At 37.0% G+C, this 21,358-nt stretch overlaps 1 protein-coding gene and 1 long non-coding RNA gene across 4 annotated transcripts in view; one reads left to right on the top strand and one right to left on the bottom strand.

Moving 5' to 3' along the window:
• Positions 1-4,422, bottom strand: part of CCNG1 (cyclin G1) — a 13,902-nt gene extending 9,480 nt beyond the window's left edge. The window contains exons 1-3 of one of the 3 annotated variants that reach the window (XR_010112241.1): positions 3,888-4,422; positions 2,160-2,423; positions 343-596 (exon numbers count right to left, since the gene is read on the bottom strand). Coding sequence is in view for 1 of the 3 variants with exons in the window: in XM_034960923.4 (XP_034816814.1) it covers positions 343-596; positions 2,160-2,423 (518 nt within the window). In the remaining 2 variants the exon portion in view is untranslated. The remainder of the gene's footprint in view (positions 1-342; positions 597-2,159; positions 2,424-3,887) is intronic. The other 2 variants (XR_010112242.1, XM_034960923.4) reach the window with 2 other exon arrangements.
• On the top strand, positions 4,416-21,358 carry LOC129397828 (uncharacterized). Its single transcript, XR_008625471.2, has 3 exons — positions 4,416-4,507; positions 13,021-13,113; positions 16,131-21,358. It is a non-coding gene; the product is annotated as an uncharacterized LOC129397828 (long non-coding RNA).

Genomic DNA, 21,358 nt, shown 5'->3' with positions numbered 1-21,358 from the left:
ATGAATAGTACTATGCCACAAATATCAAGATTTATTTTCTTTTAGTTTTAATAAATATTTCAACATCCACTGAAGGTCCTTTTTTTCCATAAATTTGTGTTAGATGCTTTCCTACTAGGTTCTATAAAGTCAAAATGTACTTTAATCCCAAGAATTAGCTTTAATGAAGCTATTGACAATGGAACATTTTCTCACTTATGATGGACATTAAAGTTCAAGGAGCCACAGCTGTCATTTCACTTATTTTTATTAGAATTCTGTGAGGATACTGATTTTATGCAATATCCATACAATACCATTCTGATTTCCAAATCTCTCTTGTTCAAAACAAAGGTCACTTACCTTTCAAGTGGCAAGTTCTCTTGAAGGAGTGAATAATACAGTTGCAGAAATTGAAAGGCAGTAGTAGCTTTGACTTTCCAACACACTTTCTCCAATACAATCTTTTCCATTCTCATCAAGTCTGAAACCGTAAACCTGTATTGACTTATTCGGATCAAGTCAGTTGCCAATGGGACATTCCTTTCCTCTTCTATTGATTTTACAGCCAAATAAAAGCAGCTCAGTCCAACACACCCAAGGTGCTTGGGCTGTACCTAAAAAATCAAAAACAAAACCAGTAAGCCCATGACTCTACCTTATTTCAATTAAAACATAAAGGATAATCTAGAACTCCAACCCAACATTTTGAAAATGTATATTTGAGGTTTATTTCTCAGCTGTGATGGACTTAACACAATCCACTCATACCTAAACTATAGCCTGTCAACACTATGGACCCCACTTAGAACCAATTTTTGAGTAACTGGACTGAGTTTCAGTATAATGTTTGGCTCAGCATAGAAAAATTGTGTTTTTATTAATCACTGTAGAACTATAAGTAAACATTGTTCTAGTTTGATCAAATAAGTTAACTAGTCAAAGATATATGAGGACTGAAATACTTTATGGCTTATTTACAAAATAAGCCATTTCTTTGCAGGATGTTGTATTTTTTCCAGGCTCTTGTCTTTGTGGGAACACATATAAAACAGTTTTTAAATACTATGGCATATACTGTCTACTCTGCCTCTAAGAGTTCTATCCACTACTAATCTTTATCATTTAATTTTCTGAATGTCTGCCGTATAAGACACAGTCAAAACTTTATCTAGTTGTTTACTTCCAGCTCACATGAAACTAAGCTTTTACCAGTATTAATATCTCTGTGCTCTCTCTCTTCTTGTAACCTCTTCAGCAGTACACTTATGCCTCTTTAAAGGCATAATGTAGTTATTTTTCTTATTATGACTTGTACATAAGAGCAACGATCTTATTCTCACATAAGACTGAATTATACCCGAGGAACAGCTGTATATTATTCATTTGTGCAACATTTACAGATTCAAAGGTAATGACTACACGTGAAATGTCTAGAGCTTAATTAGTCTGTTGAAGCAAATTTCTTGAACCTTCAACAAATATTGAAGTCCTTTTTTATGATGCACTGTGTTAGATACCAAGGACTAAAATATGAGTTTCCTTCCAATTGTCACATCATCTTATTTTCCTCCAGTGACCATGGGTGTACAGGAAAGGCAGATGCATTTGTAACAGTTAAGCTCTGAAAGTGACATAGTCTTGTTTATCCAGTATAGGAAAATAGTTGCTCCTCCTTCAGACACACTCTCCGCCCTACTGCATGTACACTGAAGCTGGAAATGCCAAGCATAAGCAAGTCTTGACTAGGTCTAAGGCTAAAACATTTACAATTTTATATATGGGTAGTGATTAACAAATATATCTTAATTCTTAGCCACAATGTAGCCTCTAATAAATTTCTGCCACTAATAAATTTGTTTATATCTAAAAATAGTAAATAAATGGACAAATGCAACCTATCAAGAAGGGTTTTTAAAAAACAGCCAATTTTCTTACTAGGAAACTGCAATTTGTTACTTGATATTAGACTATTTTTCATTTCAGAATTTAAGTCTAATACCTGATGTACTACTCTTGATTATGATAAGAAATATTAATGCTGTAGTAGACAAAATTAATGTTTTGGCTACATGCTGAAAAAAAAAAAAAGGTCAAGTTTATGAATACCAGCCAAAAGGTAACAATTCCATCTCCAAAACACACTGAGCAAAATTACGAAAATGTAGCTTCAAACATACCTTCATTTTAGACAGGAATCTGTCCAGTAAATTCACAGCTAGAGAAAATGTCTCTGTGTCGAAGCCAAAGAACTGAGTTAGACTAAGAAGATCTTTTACTTCAAAGTCCCTTAGTCTTGCAGTCATTCTGAGGCCATTATCGTGTGCAGACTCAATTAGTCTCAAACCACAGACCTTTGGCTGACATCTAGACTCCTGTTCCAACAGGGCATTCAGCTGGTGTAGCAGTTTCTGAGAGTCAGTTGTTGTCAGTACCTCTATCATCTATATATAGAAAAAAAAAGACCAGAAAGGAGTGTAAGAGTAGTCCTTCCTGCTTTCCTTGGCCATATTTGCACTGGGCCAAGAAATGATTTATAAGCCTCCCATCCCCCAATGCGGCTAGTGCATCTAAGTCATTGCAAAGTGCCATCTGTTATTTATTTCCCTTCTACAAGTTGGTCACATCCTAAATTGAGTTCCTAGAGGGAAGGAACCATGCTTTTTTTTTTTTTTTTTTTTTTTTGAGACGGAGTCTCGCTCTGTTGCCAGGCTGGAGTGCAGTGGCACGATCTTGGCTCACTGCAACCTCCGACTCCCTGGTTCAAGCGATTCTCCTGCCTCAGCCTCCCGAGGAGCTGGGATTACAGGCATGCGCCACCACGCCCAGCTAATTTTTGTATTTTCAGTAGAGACGGGGTTTCACTATGTTGGCCAGGATGGTCTCGGTCTCCTGGCCTTGTGATCTGCCCGCCTCGGCCTTCCAAAGTGCCAGGATTACAGGCGTGAGCCACCGCGCCCGGCCGGAACCATGCTTTTTAGAAAAATAAAATGCAAATCTTCAAGAAATACTCGTTCAAGTTATTCACTGTCAATAGATAACCACGAATAAACACCGTAAGACAGGATACCGAAAGTGAAAAGCAGATGGTAGTTAAGTATTCTGCCACATATTAACAAAATGAACTGTTCAAGTTACTTAATTGTACTTAGTTCCTCATTTATAAAGTAGGGATAAGGTTTATGACCTACCTCACAGATTTATGTGAGTTAAACTGAAATCACATAAAGAGCTTAGCACATACAGTAGACGCTTAAAAAACACTGAACAATAATAATGAGCTTGAGCTTCTTTCTAGATTTATAAAATGAGGGTAACAATATCTGTCGCTGAATGTGAAGACTGAACAAGATGATTCACCACTTAAAGAGTATAGCACAGTGCTTGGCACACAATACTCAATATTACTTGACTTTTATTGTTGTTAGGAAAGGAAACTTAAAAGGTGACATTAGGAGCACGTATTGGGGCGGGGGGGTGGGGTGGGTTGTTGCTAACCTAGTCTGAAAGATGAACCTGGGAATTCCATTGATTTAAGTGTGCATAACACAACCATGTCCCGGGCACAAGCTAAGCCCTGGATACATGGAAGGTCCCTCCCACACCAACCTAAAGACAGGAAGGCAGGAGGTCTTCAGAGCTAGTCATGTGAGGAACCTCTCACTGCAGGGGTTCCATTCTTCCTCCCCAGGCTAGTCCCTGGGACTGGGTCGGCAGACACTAAAGGCACCTCAGGAGGCCGGATCCGGCTCCGCCCCTCCAGCCTCGGACTAGCCTGGGCTTGTGCTCACAACAGCGGTAGAGTTTAGTGTGGAAAAGGGCGCGAGCCAGACCTACTCCTCGCCCCGCGCCCCCAACCCCGCTCCCCACCCGCACCTGGCGGTCAACTCCCGCGCAGTCCCACTCACCTTGACAGAGACTGCAGCTCCTCAGCGGTAATCACCCTCCCCGGGCCTGCGCACCTCACCCCACGATATCAGATCCGAGAGGCCTACGAGGACAGGGGACTCGTAGGCAAGAGGAGAGAGGCCCGGGGAGGGGGACTGTCCTAGGTGGAGGTCTCCGCAGCGCCGCCGAGACAACTCGGCCCTGATCAGGGTCAGCTCGGAGCCGAAGGGGCCGCGCCTGCCCTGACGAGGAATATATTGGAGGGCGGGGCTTTCTCGCGAGAAGGGGGCATTTTCGCCGCTGATTGGTGTTATTCTTTTGATGGATGGCCTCCGCGATCCGTAAACGGCTGGGCCGTGGAGTGAGAAGTCCGGCCAATCGGCTCACACTTCCCGTTATCTGGCCTCAAATTCCCCGGCCCCCTTCCACGCCCCTACCTCTAAGCGTCTCTCATTGGAGAATTTAACAAAGTGTCTTCATTCAGTAGGGGGCCGAACTAAATACTCTGCAGCAACCCTTGCCTGGGTCAGGTCAATCGGCTGCCAGCCGGATTGGCCAGCGTATCATTCCAGAATGTACTGTTTGTTCTGTGGGGTTTAGGAGTTCTACAGTGGTTCTGCCCCATCTTTCTAAAAATACAGTGAGTAGTTAAAAAAAAAAAAAAGTCAACCTTTGATTTTTGATTACAGATAAAGAGGTGGTGGAATTTATATGGTGTGGTGGTTTATCAACTTCCAGAGTGCTCTCTTCGTGAACTTTGGAAGTCAGTTGATTCTTGCCTTAGTTTGCTTTTTATACAATTTATCAAATAATGGAGTTGGACTGTGTAATTTCTTGACCCTCTACCAATTTTCTGAATTTGCTTTTAAAGCAAATTTAAAGAGAAAAGTTGGTAAAATTTTTCAGTTGCTTAAAATGAAAGGTATGTGGCAGACTGTTAACAGGAATAATTGTGGTGAGTGTGAATGTCAGTCTATAGACCCGAGTGTAAGGCAGTATTACTCTTTGTATTTACCATAATGAATTTAATCTCTATGAGCCTCTCCTATGCCAGATTAGTGGGAAAATAATTAGCCTGAACTCTTCTTAGACTCTCCTCACTCACTCTCCCAGATCATCACAAGTGAGAAAAGTCCATTAGTAAAAGGGCCTGAAAAAGGGTGCACAAGGAGTCAGTTCTAAACTCTTATGAATTACACAGTAGTTGGATGTCTCTGTTCTCATGGCCCCAGTTCGGTCTCTCTTACTTTGAAAAAGTGAAAATCTGAAAGATTTGCTGTCACTCTGCTATTTGCCCTGCCGTGTACTTACCCAAGGCAATGCCACAGAACAAAACTCTGGAAAGGGGGAAAAGGGGTGGGGAGGAAGGGGAAGGAAAAACAAGAGAAAATATCAATACCTCACAATAATACCTTAGCCACATAATCAGGTCAGTTTAAGAAACTGGGGCTCAAATGGGGAAGAGGCCTTTGTTCCTTTTGAAAATAAAAGCTTACCTAGTGAATATAAATTGGCAATTTATAACCTTTAACAAGTGATTTTATTTAAAAATACTTTTTGCTGTAATGTGTGAGTTTATAAATGTAGTTTCTCCTTTTGGCTTTTAGTTCCTATTATTCCTAATTCCTAAAATTAGGAATGTATATGCACAATTTTTAAAAAAATGGCTAAAAAATCATAAAATCTTTATGGCAGGCTGGGCGCAGTGGCCCACACCTATAATCCCAGCACTTTGGGAGGCAGAGGCGGGTGGATTACCTGAGGTCAGGAGTTTGAGACCAACCTGGCCAACATGGTGAAACCCCGTCTCTACTGAAAATACAAAAATTAGCTGGGCATGGTGGCACGTGCCTGTAATCCCAGCTACTCAGGAGGCTGAGGCAGGAGAATCGCTTGAACCTGGGAGGCAGAGGTTGCAGTGAGCCGAGATGGTGCCACTGCACTCCAGCCTGGGCAACAGAGCAAGACTTGGTCTAAAAAAAAAAATTCTTTATAGCAATCAAAAGCATGAATAAATTAACTAATATTTATTGAACACATAGCATAGGCCAGTGGAGAACAAATTAGACTGGTACCCGTCCTTGTAGAACATGTAACCTGTGGGCAATATAAACACATAGACTTTAGAATAAAATAAACTTATATTCATATCCAGGAATAGCTCATAACTTGTTATGTGACTTTCAGCAAGTTATTTAATCACATTTTCTTTTCTCAACAATGAGAAGTAAAAAATACATTATTCATGGGGTTATGAAGAGGATTAAATAATAGAAAGTGCATAAAGAGGTAGTCACTATTCCCAGATCACAGTAGATTTCTTGATAAATGGTAGCCCTTAGTATTAAATTACTATTTCTTTTTAAATATCTTGCTTAAACACACTTTGATGTGTTTTCTCTGTTATCAGACTAGTCTTCTGTTTTCAGCCTAGGAGGATAATCAGAGTATTAGAACTGTTTATTTAACACAGATAAAAATATCTAAATTGCATGTATTAATTTCTATACGTTTTTATACTTGAAATTTTCACTTGAGGGCTTTTAGGTAATATATCATTGTTTATATAATACAATATTTTCTCATACATTAGAATATTTTTACTTTTTATTAAAATCTCTCACATAAAAATATTTCAGTAGTACTGGAGAGACATTAATTAAATATAAATCAAGTCAAATTGAAATTCTTTACTTTTCTTCCTCCCTTAACCCCCTCTGCCATTTTCACTTCAAAATGTTAGAATATAGACCATCATTTAAATAATTGAAAGACCTAATTAGCAAAATGTGGAAATGTAATACTCAGTTATCCACTCTTGTAAAATAAAGATAATGAGCCCTTCGTTAACTATGATTTTATTTTTAAAGAAGTGTGGATTTAATCATGAATTCCTATTAAAAATTTGTTAAATGACTGACTTCTGGGGTATATTCTAGGCTCAATGATGTATTCAATTCCTATCCTCATACCTTCTTCTCCATTAACAGTTAAGTACAACAAGAACTAATGGTCAGAATAATGGCCTTGAGGCTGGGCAAGAATCCAGGCAGTAACGGGAAGATGTAATCATATTCTCCGCATGGTAGGCTATAGACATGCCTTTCAACAACAAAGATTATAACAAGCAGGTATAAAACAGTGGTGGTGTGTCAAATACTGCCCTGACTCACAGGGAAATTCCCGGTTGGCTTTGTTTGTTTCCATCTTGGAGATGTGGGAGTCTGTGCCTTCCCTCCCGCACACAATGTCCAATCACCTTACCCTCTTTTCAGGCTCCCTAATAAATGTCCGGTACTTTTGTGTGTAGCCTTGTCCAACTATGATAAGGGCCAAGGAAGTGAGGGTCAAAAAGATCTCAGCTGAGTTCCCTTCTGCTTTCTGATCCTTCCTGTAACTATGCATTACAGCCTCCTCCACTTCTCTAGCTGTTCTCTAGTGCATCTAGTCTATCTTATTCATTTGAAGTTAACTTGCTTGTCAGTGGCTTCTTTAATTCTTTATTAGTTTATGGGACACCAGTGAAATTAAATATGGTTGGGAGGAGAAAGAGAGAGAAGGATACATAAAAAACATAGATTAACAATTCCATGAATATCCTTCTACTTAGAGGTTCTAGCTACCACTTCTATACTCAGATAAAGTAACCCCTTCCAATTAATTGAGGTTTTACTATATATTTCATGAAAAACTAAATTTTTGACTCATTAAGTAACCACTGCTATATAAAGGCACTGGGTCACATTAGAGGGGGATCCTCTGTTCTCTAATGGCTTTAGACTCTGTTGAGTACAAAGCTTAAAGCCAAGACCAGCCAAAAACATACTATATACGGTTTGCATTTATTATATATTTCCCATGTGCCAGGTCATCGTGCTGAACTTAAACACACCTGCCTTTGACAACTCCGATATTTTTATTCTCTTCAGAAATGTGGGATATTTTATATATCTCATGTTTAGTAACTGTTTACTATTTACTAAATATACTTTACACAAAACTTGAATTTGGATTTTTCTGCAGTTTTTTAAAAAGTTTCTATTTCAGAACATTTAAGTCTCATTACCCAGCTTCAATAATCAACATTTTGCCCATGTTGACTGTTTACTTTGTTTGTCTATCAACAAGTATTTCTTGAGAACTTTGTAAGTGCCAGACCATTGTATTTTGTAATCCCAGATAAAAAATGCTGCTACAGCTTTTGAGCCACAGGATGTGTTGGCTACTGTTCTCTGTGAACGTAAGACGTCAGAAGGTTCAGCTGGGTCATTGTCCTCCAGTCAGAAGCCAGCACTGCAGGTGTCTCTGTTTTCTCCTGCTTTGGAAGGAGAAGGAATGGGAAGGCGAGAACAATTTCATTTCTTATCCAGGTTTCTGCCTAGATTGCTAACCTTCCTCCCCCAAAAGCAAACACACACACACACCCAAACACACACACACACACACACACACACCCCATGTACACAAAACGTTTTGGCGAAGTTGAGAATTGGACTTAAGGCCTTCCTTGTTTCACGTTACTACCTTCCTTATCTTTCTAGCCTTTTAACTCTTTTATCCCCCTCTCTAATTTTGCCAACCCTTTTCTCTTTTCTCTCCCCAAACCTCAGTTTTCTAATAATTAGTACATCCCAAGGTTGTTTTTCACTGCCTGTACTGTTGGTAGGGTCAGAGCCTCTTCGTGGCTTTCAGGTTCTATGGCTGGTAGAGGGCAGTGAGGAGCCCTCCTTTGGCATTCCAAGGGTTGGTGGGTGAGTGTGGAGGAAAAACACCCAAGTTAGGGTAATGTATTCCACATTACAGTTTGTCTTCAAATCAAACAAAACAAAGCAAAACAAATAAAAAACTTTCCAGGGAAATGCATGAATAACCATAAAAATAAGTGCTATGACAGAGCCATGCATAGGGTATCAGGGGAACACACAAGAAGACTTAAACAAAATCAGGGGGGTCAGGGAAGGAGTGAAGGGAAGGGATCTTTGTAGAAGTCTTCCAAGATACCGTGACTCCTGATCTGAGTTTTTTAGGGATTTAGCCAAGTGAAGAGGCTGGTGCAAAGGGCATTGCAGACAAAATCAACAGTATGTGCAAAGGCACAACAGAAAGAGAGAATAAACTGATTTCTGCAAATGAAATAGAGATTACTCTGGCTAAAGTACAGAGGCTGTGGAGGAGGTGGTTTAGCAGTGAAACTGGGGAGAGAAGCAGTTGCTCATGTTGAGGGGCCATGTATACCGTGTATACCATTCTTGAAATGTTGGACTTTGCAGACTTTGGGGAACCAACCATGGAATTTAAAAAGAACACCACAATTGGGTATGTGATTTGGGATGACCACTTGGCATCAGGGTGAAGATTGGAGAGATGGGCCAAGACTGGAGGCAGGAAGAACAGTTTAAAGGTCATTGCCTTAACCTAGGAAAAAACAGAAGGTTGCATTGAACTTTAGCAAAAGTTTGAATTGGGGTTCTATTCATGTATTTATCAGAGAATACAGAAAACAGACCGGGTTTGCTGGAGGAAAACTTTAAGTTCAAGATGTCTGAGGGACTTCCAGGTGGAGGTGTTGAAAAGGCAGCTAGAGAAACATTTGTTGCTGCAGGTATCTTTGGGATTCATCAGAAATAGGGGGTGATTTGAGTCATGGAAATAGATCAGTTCAGGAGAGTTGAAGATGATAAATCTGAAGAGAGAATCTAGGGAAAAGGAGTCTCCAAAGGGAATCTAAGAGAAGAGAGAGACAGAAGAGGGAAATAAGAAGAGAGGATGTTACAGGAATCAGGAGACAGTGTTTCAAGGAGAGAGTGAGCACCAGTATCTGATGCTGCAGAGAGGATAAAACAGTATGAACAAGAAAGAGAGAATATGAAACCAATGAGTATATAAGCCATTCTTGCAATGAACTTGACTATAAGGGGTAGAGGCAATGGCCAGAGGGTGGGCATGGTGATGAGAAAGAGAGTTTGCTTTTCAAAGATGAGCTAGATATGTGCCTGTTTAAATGATGTCAGGAAGGAACCAGCAGGTTAAAGATGTATCTGACTGCTGGAACAATCTGAAGCCTCATATGACACTGGTCAATTTAATTGACACTAGTCGATTTACACTCAGTCAGCTGTATTGTTATAGAAGCTTCTATTCAAATACAGACTACAATGGAAGCAAACAACACAAAAGAGTAGAAATTCTATGTATTTAGCATGCTTAAAATTCTCTGAGTAGATGTTAAGAATGATCACAAAATGTTTTATAAATGTTTTTGTTTTCTATAGTGATTTTTTATGCCTGATTTTTAGTTTCAAATTATTCAAAGGTCTCTTCCTGATTTAAAATATTCTCACTTGTCAAGTTTAGGAGCTTTACATCAGTATTGAAGTAAGACTAATAAATAAAAACATGAATTTTATGTACCCTTATGTAGTGAAAATATGATGGAACAGCACATCAGTTTGTTCAAGCCCCCTTAAAATATCTAGCTTTTGTTGGAAGTCACCCATGCATAGATTTAGGTCAAATAGAATAAAATCTTTAGGTACCTTATGAATGTTTCTATTTTTAATGGAAATATATATTTCCATCATGTAATGATAAACACAGTATGTGTGGGTGCGAAAATACTTGGAAGTGGTAATAGTGCCAAATCACATTGGTGCAGATTTTTATATGAAATTTTCTGTAATTCCTGGCCTTATAGAAGAACTTCTAATAACTAATAGCAGCGATTTGGCTGAGGCGCTAAGGGACCGACTACAGTCTGGGTCCCAGTTTCTCTACTTACAAGCTTTTAGCCTCAAGATCTTCATATTTTGAATAACAGTACTACCCAAAAGGTTGTTGTAAGGATTAATTGAGCTAATAGGTGGAAAAAAGTACATGTAAGTGCTCAACAAATGTTAGATATTATTATTTTCTGTAGAAATAAGTCATCTTCTGAGAGAGAAATAAATTACAACCCATGGCACTGCTGACATCAATAAATGGGCAATTTTATCAGGGTCTTTGTCCTTACAATAACATTAGTCTTCCCGTTGTTCTGACCATAAAGTGGACTTCATCTCCTAAGACCACATAAACTGGGAAAAGTTGACCTAATACAAATCAGCTAATAAACATAAACCAATATTTTTGTTTTTTCTTTGGTCTTCTGTTTTCCTTAAGTGGATTGTCCCTTATGCATGAAGGCAAATGATGATCCCATGAGAGATAACGGTACCTTCTCTTTTTGGTAAATTTTGTAGTTTACAAAGGACTTTCACATTTATTTTGTCATGCAATCTTTCCAGAATCCTTGCCAGATTTTCAGGACGGGGTTTATGTATTAGTTGGCTAGGGTTGCCAAACAAAATTCCATAGACTGAGTGGCTTAAACAACAGAAATTTATTTTGTTGCCGATCTGGAGGCGGGAAGACCAAGACCAAGGTGTCATTAAGTGTGGTTTCTTCTGAGGTCTCTTCTTGGCTTGCAGATGGCCACCTTCTTACTCTGTCTTCACATGGTCTGTGGGTGTCTCTTCTTGTAAGGATGCCAGTTATATGGGATTTATCTCAATTATGTGTTTAAAGGCCCTGGTTTCAAATAGAGTCACATTGGAAGTCAGGGCTTCAACATATGAATTTTAGGGGGATACAGTTCAGTCTATAACAGATTGTGACGCATATCTTTTTGGGAGAGAACAATAAAGCCAGAGAGGTTCAATAATTTACTCAAGGTCGCTTGGCTTGTGGATCATGAGTTAGGACTAAGCTCAAGACTTTTCATTCTCCTGTTGTTTCCCATTGCACGTCTCACATTCCCTTCCGGAATTACTTCTCCAGAAATGTTTTCTTAATGGCATGTGTTTATGAAATGATTTCAAGTTCATGAACAAAGAAGTGCTATTTTATCTACCTATGAAAACTAAGCTCAGAATTTTATTGCTTAGTTGCACTTTGCTCTGCTCAACTGAATTCACTGCCTTAGACTTCACTATTGATATATATGTATATATATAATATACATATATATAATACACATATATTATATATATTATATATAATATACATATATAATATATAATACACATATATGTGTTATATATAATATACATATATAATATGCATATTATATATTATATACATATATTATATATAAAATATATATTATATTATATATATTTTATATATAATATATAATACGTATATTATATATTATATATGTGTATAATATATAATATGTGTATTATATATAACATATATGTATATTATATATAGTATATATAACATATATACTATATATGATATACATGTATTATATATAATACATGTATATTATATAGTATATAATATAATATATTATATAATATAATATATATTATATATAATATATATTATTATATAATATATTATATAATATATAACATAATATATAACATATAATATATTATATAATATATAACATAATATATATAACATATATGTTATATATAACATATAATATATATTATATATAACATATGATATATATTATATATAACATATAATATATATTATATATAACATATTATATTTATATATAACATTATATATTATATATAACATATAATATATATTATATATAACATAATATATATTATATATAACATATTATATATTATATATAACATAATATATATTATATATAACATATAATATATATTATATATAACATATAATATATATTATATATAACATATAATATATATTATATATAACATATAATATATATTATATATAACATAATATATATTATATATATAACATATAATATATATTATATATAACATATAATATATATTATATATAACATATAATATATGTTATATATATAACATATTATATATTATGTATAACATAATATATATTATATATATAACATATAATATATATTATATATAACATATATTGTATGTAACATATATAATATATATATACATGTATATTTTATATATAATATATATATATTCTTTTTGAGACAGGGTCTTGCTCTGTCATCCAGGCTGGAGTGCAGTGGAACAATCATTAACTCACTGTAACCTCAAACTCCTTGTGATCCTTCTGCCTCAGCCTCCCCAGTAGCTAGGACTACAGGCATGCACCATCATGCCTGGCTAATTTTTGTTTTATTTTATTTTGTAGATACAGGGTCTCACTATGTTACCCAGGCTGGTCTTGAACTCCTGGGCTCAAGCAATCCTCCCACTTTGGCCTCTCAAAGCACTGGGATTACAGGTATGAGCCACCGTGCCTGACAACTATTAATTTTTAGACAATCATTTCACAATAAATTTTGAACTATTTTCAGTAATTAAGGGCTAACTTGTTCAAATACTCACTAGCACATCAGTCCCTTAACAATAAGCATTTTAAAAAGGAAAAGGGCCTATTATGAAGTTTCTGGTGAAGGATATGATATTAAAAAGCCCTCTTGGGCCAATAATTAATTATTGCTGCAGTTTCAAATTTTCTTTCTTTTTTTTAAAAAAAAAAAACAGTGGAACTCCTATGGACATCTTGTGAATATCAAAACAAATAAAATGTCCACTGTGGAACAGAGAGTCTCAGTTTCTCTGCCCTCCACCAACCCCCAGTTCATGAGAAGCAGCCCTCTAATTCATCTCTCTCCCATAAGGCTCAAAAATGTTGCGTTATTCATCTTATCACTGAAAGTTTGTACGCTTTAATATCTCCCCATTTCCCCCACTCCCAGCCCTAACAATCACCTTTCTACTGTTCAGGGAATCTAATATACAGCATAGTAATGACAGTTAAAATGAGCAGAGAATATGAAGTCTCCATCAGTAAAACTCATAAAATTTTTTTTCTCTATCCAAAAACAAAACCAAAATTTTATTTTTATTTTTTATTTTTCCATAAGTTATTGGGGTACGGGTGGTATTTGGTTACATGAGTAAGTTCTTTCGTTCTTTCATGGTAATTTGTGATATTTTGGTGCACCCATCACCTGAGCAGTATACACTGCACCATATTTGTAGTCTTTTATCCCTCACCCATCTCACACTCTTCCCCCCAAGTCCCCAGAGTCCATTGTATCATTGTATCATTCTTATGCCTTTGTGTCCTCATAGCTTAGCTCCCACATATCAGTGAAGACATACAATATTTGGTTTGCCATTCCTGAGTTACCTCACTTAGAATAATAATCTACAATCTCATCCAGGTCACTGCAAATGCTGTTAATTCATTCCTTTTTATGGCTGAGTAGTATTCCATTGTGTAAATACATATATATGTCACAGTTTCTTTATCCACTCATTGACTGTTGGGCACTTGGGTCGGTTCCACGGTTTTGCAGTTGTGAATTGTGCTGCTATAAACGTGTGTGCAAGTTTCTTTTTCGAATAATGACTTCTTTTCCTCTGGGTAGATACCCAGTAGTGGGATTGCTGGATCAAATGGTAGTTCTACCTTTAGTTCTTTAAGGAATCTCCACACTGTTTTCCATAGTGGCTATACTAGTTTACATTCCCACCAACGCTGTAGAAGCATTCCCTGATAACCGCATCCATGCCAACATCTACTGTTTTTTGATTTTTTGATTATGGTCATTCTTGCAGGAGTAAGGTGGTATTGCATTGTGGTTTTGATTTGCGTTTCCCTGACCATTAGTGATGTTAAGCATTTTTTCTTTTTCATATGTTTGTTGGCCATTTGTATATCTTCTTTTGAGAGTTGTCTATTCATGTCCTTAGCCCACTTTCTGATGAGATTGTTTTTTTCTTACTGATTTGTTTGAGTTCATTGTAGATTCTGGATATTTGTCCTTTGTCAGATGTATAGATTGTGAAGATTTTCTCCCACTCTGTGGGTTGTCTGTTTACTCTGCTGACTGTTCCTTTTGCCGTGCAAAAGCTCTTTAGTTTAATTAGGTCCCAGCTATTTATCTTTGTTTTTATTGCATTTGCGCTTGGGTTCTTGGTCATGAAATCCTTGCCTAAGCCAAAGTCTAGAAGGATTTTTCTAATGTTATCTTCAGAATTTTTATAGCTTCAGGTCTTAGGTTTAAGTCTTTGATCCACCTTGAGTTGATTTTTGTATGAGGTGAGAGATGAGGATCCAGTTTCATTCTCTTACATGTGACTAGCCAATTATCCCAGCATCATTTGTTGAAAAGGGTGTCCTTTCCCCACTTTATGTTTTTGTCTGCTTTGTCAAAGATCAGTTGGCTGTATTTGGGTTTCTGGGTTCTCTATTCTGTTCCATTGGTATATGTGCCTATTTTATACCAGTACCATGCTGTTTTGGTGACTACGGCCTTATGATGTAGTTTGAAATCAGGTAGTGTGATGCCTTCAGATTTGTTCTTTTTGCTTAGTCTTGCTTTGGCTGTGCATGCTCTTTTTTGATTCCATATTAATTTTAGAGTTGTTTTTTCTAATTCTGTGAAGAATTATGGTGGTATTTTGATGGGGATTGCATTGAATTTATAGATTGCTTTTGGCAGTATGGTCATTTTCACAATATTGATTCTACCCATCCATGAGCATGGGATGTGTTTCCATTTGTTTGTGTCGTCTATGATTTCTTTCAGCAGTGTTGTGTAGTTTTTCCTTGTAGGGGTTTTTTGACTCTTTGGTTAGGTATATTCCTAAGTATTTAATTTTTTTTGCAGCTATTGTAAAAGGGGTTAAGTTCTTGATTTGATTCTCAGCTTGGTTGCTGTTGGTGTATAGAAGAGCTACCAATTTGTGTACATTAATCTTGTATCTGGAAACTTTGCTGAATTCTTTTTATCAGTTCTAGCAGCTTTCTGGAGTAGTCTTTAGGGTTTTCAAAGTAAACAGTCATATCGTCAGGAAACAGTGACAGTTTGACTTCCTCTTTACTGATTTGGATGCCCTTTATTTCTTTCTGCTGTCTGAATGTCCTGGCTAGGACTTCCAGTACTGTGTTGAAGAGGAGTGGTGAGAGTGGGTGTCCTTGTCTTGTTCCCGGTCTCAGAGGGAATGCTTTCAACTTCTCCCCATTCAGTATTACAGTATTATGTTAGCTGTGGGTTTGTCATAAATGGCTTTTATTACATTAAAGTATGTCCCTTGTATGCCGATTTTGCTGAGTTTTAATCATAAAGGGATGCTGGATTTTGTCATATGCTTTTTCTGCATCTATCGAGATGATCATGTAATTTTTGTTTTTAATTCTGTTTATGTGGTGTATCACATTTATTGACTTGCATATGTTCTTTTTATCTTATCTTATTTTATTTATTTGTTTATTTTTTGAGATAGGGTCTTACTCTGTCACCCAGGCTGGAGTACAGTGGTGTGATATCGGCTCACTGCAACCTCTGCCTACCTGGTTCAAGTGATTCTCCTGCCTCAGCCTCCCGAGTAGCTGGGACTACAGGTATGTGCCACCATGCCTGGCTAATTTTTTGTATTTTTAGTGGAGACGGGATTTCACCATGTTGGCCAGGCTGGTCTTTAACTCCTGTCCTCAAGTAATCCGCCTGCCTCGGCCTTCCAAACTGCTGGGATTACAGGCATAAGCAACTGCGCCAAGCCCCTTAATTATAATATTTTCATGGCCTCTTTAGAGTTTTCTATATATAAAATCATAAAACTAAGATAATTTTACTTTTTAGTTTCCAGTTTGTTTTTTTGTTTGTTTTTGAGACAGAGTGTTGCCCAGGCTGGAGTGCAGTGGTGCGATTTCAACTCACTGCAGCCTCCGCCTCAGCCTCCTAAGTAGCTGGGATTATAGACATGCACCACCACGCCTGGCTAATTTTTGTATTTTTAGTAGAGATGGGGTTTTGCCATGTTGGCCAGGCTGGTCTCAAACTCCCGACCTCAGGTGACCCACCCACCTTGGCCTCCCAAAGTGCTGGGATTACAGGCATGAACCACTGCGCCTGGCCTTTATTTCTAATTCGAATGCTGTATTAATCAGGGTTCTTTAGAGAAACAGTACTAATAAAATATATATATATAAAAATATGTATTACATATGTATAAAATGTGAATTTACATAATATGTAAAGTGAGAATTGGTTCATATGATTATGGAGGCTGAAAAGTCCCATTATCTTGCAGACAGCAGTCTGCAAGCTGGAGATAAAAGAAAGCCAGTGTTGTAATTCAGTTCATATCTGAAGGTCTGAGAAAGAGGGAAGCTAATGGTGTATCTCCCAATCTGAGTCTGAAGGCCTGAGAACCAAAGATGGGAGGAAAACTGGTGTAAGGCTACAGTCCAAAGACCTGAGAACCAGGAGCTTTGATATTTGAGGGCAAGAGAAAAATGGATGTCCCACCTCAAGAAGAAAGAGTGAATTGTCCCTTCTGCCTTTTTGTTCAGTTCAGTCCCTCAACAGATTAGATGATGCCTACCTACACTGGTAAGGGCAGATCTTCTTTACTCAGTCTACCGGTTCAAATGCTAATCTCTTCCAGAAACACCCCCACAGACACACCAGAAATAATATTTTATCAGCTATCTTTGTATTCCTTAGCTCAGTCAAGTTGACACATTAAATTGACCATCAAAAATGCCTTTTATTTATTTTTCTTGTCTAATTGTTCTTACTAGGACTATGTGGAATATTGAAAGCAGGCAGTTTTTCCTGATAAAAGAGAATAAACTTTTAGTCTTTCAACCACTGAATATGAAGTCAGCTGTGGGCTTTTCATTTATGGTTTGTTATGGGAAAGTAATTTTTTAAATTCCTAGTTTGTTGAGTGATTTCATCATGAGTGTTCAGTTTTGTCAAATGCTCTTTCTGCCTCAATTGAGATGATCATACAGTTTTTTCCCTTTCATTCTGTTAATGTGGTGTATTACACTGGTTTTTGCGTAATGAACCACCTTGGTATTGATTCTTTTTTAAACGCTTGATAGAATTCACCAGTGATGCCATCTCGACATGGACTTTTCTCATGGAAAGTTTTAAAATTACTAAACTTATTATATTTAATTATTGTAAGGTTATTCAGATTTTATATTTCTTTTTGAGTTAATTTTGAAAGTTTGTATGTTTCTAGAAATTTTTCTATTTCATCCAAGTTATCTAACTTGTTAGCGTATAGTTGTGAATATTATTTCTTTGTAATTCTTTTTATTTTATTGAGGTTGGTTGTGATATCCCTCTTTCATTCCTGATTTTTGTGATTTGAATTTTATTTTTTTCTGGCCAATTTAGTTAAGTTTGTGGGTTTTTTTTTTGATGGAGTCTCACTCTGTTGCCCATGCTGGAGTGCGGTGGCATGATCTCAGCTCACTGCAGCCTCCACCTCCTGGGTTCAAGCGATTCTTGTGCCTCAGCCTCCCGAGTAGCTGGGATTACAGGTGCACACCACTATGACAAGCTAATTTTTGTATTTTTTAGTAGAGATGGGGTTTCACCATGTTGGGCAAACTGGTTTCAAACTCCTGACCTCAGGTGATCCTACTGCCTTGGCTTCCCAACGTGCTGGGATTACAGGTGTGAGCCACCATTCCTAGCCAAGGTTTGTCATTTTAGTTCATCTTTGCAACCAATTTTTGTGTTTTTAAAAATCTGCTTAGTGTTTTTCTCTTCTCTATTTTATTTATTTTCATTTTAACCTTATTATTTCCATCCTTGGTTTTGCTTTGATTTTAGTGGAAGGTGACATTGTTGAGTGGAGATTTTTTTTTTTTTTAAAAAAGCATTTAAAGCTATAAATTTCCCTCTGAGCACTTCTTTAGTTGCATCTATAAGCTTTGGTATGTTGTTTTTATTTTCATTCATCACATGGGATTTTCAAATTTAAATTTTTTATCTGTCCCATTGGTTGTTTGAGAGTCTCTTGTTTAATTTTCAATTATTTTGTGGATGTCTCAAACTTTCTCTCATTGTTATTTTCTAATTTTATTTCTTTGTAGTTGGAGAATATATTTTGCATGATTTTAATTCCTTTACATTTATTGAGACCTGGCTTATGACCTAGTCTATGGTTTATTCTTAAAAATGTTCTATTTGTGCCTTAGAAGAATGTGTACTGGCCAGGTACAGTGGGTCACACTTATAATCCCAGCATTTTGAGAGGCTGTGGCAGAGAATCATTTGAGGACAAGAGTTCGAGACCAGCTGAGCAGCACAGCAAGACCACATCTCTATTAAAAAATAATAATAATAAGAAGAAGAATGTGTATTTAGCTGTTGTTGGGTGGAGTATTCTATAGATGTATGTTAGGTCTAATTCACTTATGGTGTTGTTCAAGTCTTCGGTTTCCTGTTAAATCTTCTGCATAATTGTTTTATTCATCATTGAAAGCAGAGTATAAAGTATCCAGCTTTTATTGTGGAATTGTCTATTTTACCTTTCAATTCCATGAGTTTTTGCTTCATGTATTTTTTAGATCATTTTAAGTTTCTCTATAGTAACTTTTCATACAGTTTTTTTTTCTTGTTATGATTTTTTTTGGATGGATTTTGAAACCCCTGCATTTTATAATTGATTTATCTCCAGGGAAATTATGCCATAATGACAGTATTAAACTAAATAGCAATTAGTAAGGTAAATCATTTGCTATATCCATTTGTTTATTATTTTGCAACACTTTATTGTATTCTATCATCACTGAGGTTAAAAATATGTGTGTATGGGATTCTTTTTATATATATAGTTATATACCGAGGTGTGTGTGTGTGTGTGTGTGTGTGTGTGTGTGTGTGTGTGTATTACATAGAAAGAAGTCATAACAGTTTCCTGAGAACAGTAAGTCATATACATCGAAGTCTGTGGATAACTTGAGCTTTCCTGGTGTAGAGGAAAGGGGTTGTAGAAGGTTTTTTTCCTCTGAAATGCTTGTTATATGTGGAAGTGGTATGGCAAACTCTGCTGTAGATAGTTTGGAGTCTTGGCTACCTCATAAAACATGGAATGAAATATTTGTCTTGAAAATTACTGATAATGGTAAGTATAACTAGGCATTGCATGTTTATTTTTAAAAAGTCTTATTGCTCTAAAATATGGAATGCTAATATATACTCCCCATCCAAAGAATTTGTTTTTGGAAATTCTTACTTATATTCTCCTCTTGCCATCCTGCCATCTCTCTTCTCTCCCCCGTTTCCCATCCCTGCCAGGTCGACTCACCATAAGTAGAAAAAGTAGAAAAATCTCACCATAAGTAGAAAAATCTCTTCATTAAATCTTATCTGTACCATGCTATCATCCCCATGGTTCTTATATCTGCTACAAAATAGCTAATCTAAAAAACTAACTTGTACCAATATAATGTGTTAGTCCTGTTTTGGTTATCAATGGCTACATAAAAACAAAACAAAACACCAAAAATTGAGAAAAAAAAAAGCCCCAAAATGAAGTGAACTAAAGATATGATGTCATTTGCTTTACCATCAATTCTGTAACTTGGGAAGACATGTGGACAGCTCATTTCTGCTACACTTGGCTAGAGGCAGCTCAAGTGGCTTGGAGGCTGGGTACCAGAATCTTCTGAAGACTTCACTTGCTTACATGTGTGGCTTTAATGCTGGCTGTGAGCTGGAACTTCAACTTTGGTATGGCCAGAATACTTACATGTGGCCTTTCAGTGTGGCTACTTGGCTTCCTTACATGGTGTCTGGGTTCCAAGGATGAGCACAGAGATAGAGAGAGAAAGATAGAGAAAGAGAGAGACAGAGAGAGGGAGAGAGCATGCCAGGCAGAAGCTTTATTGTCTTTTATGAACTAGTCACAAAAGTCATGCAGCATCTGTTCTGTTGTTTTCTTGTTGGCCAAGGCAGTCCAAACAGCCTACCTCAATTCAAGGAAAATGAAAAGAGGCTCCAAATCTTGATGGGGAGTGGTAACGATCTGGTAGAGTGTATGAAAGCAGAAATATTGCTGTGGCTATTTTTGGAAAATACAATCTGCCACATTTCTCAATGGTAGTATACAAATTTTAATTAGGCAACATTGGGATCTAAAGGAATTAATGTCAAAGTTGGAATTTTAGACAATAAAGCATACCTCTCAGGGAGATATTTAGGCAGCATGTTCAATAACTTTCAAATACTGTGGAGGCAACCACATATGCTGCAATACCTGGGCCAGTTCTGTAAAGAAACAATCAAGTTTTCTTTTCTTTTCTTTTTTTTTTTTTGAGAGGGAGTCTCACTCTGTTGCCCAGGCTGGAGTGCAGTGGCTCCATCTCGGCTCACTGCAAGCTCCACCTCCTGGGTTCACGCCATTCTCCTGCCTCAGCCTCCCAAGTAGCTAGGAATACATGCGCCCGCCACCACACCCGGCTAATTTTTTGTATTTTTAGTAGAGACAGGGTTTCACTGTGTTGGTCAGGATGGTCTCAATCTCCTGACCTTGTGATCCGCCCACCTTGGCCTCCCAAAGTGCTGAGATTACAGATGTGAGCCGCCACACCTGGTGGAAACAATCAACTTTTGTAAGGACCAAGTGAGCCCAGCTTTCCATGCAAAGTAGAATTTATTTTTGTAAATTTAATAATCTCAAAATATGAAGAGAGTGTTTTAAGA

This window comes from Pan paniscus, chromosome 4, assembly GCF_029289425.2.
Source record: "Pan paniscus chromosome 4, NHGRI_mPanPan1-v2.0_pri, whole genome shotgun sequence".
NCBI lineage: Eukaryota > Metazoa > Chordata > Mammalia > Primates > Hominidae > Pan > Pan paniscus.
The sequence above is the reverse complement of the archived record's forward strand: the minus strand, read 5'-3'. Positions and strand labels throughout refer to the sequence as shown.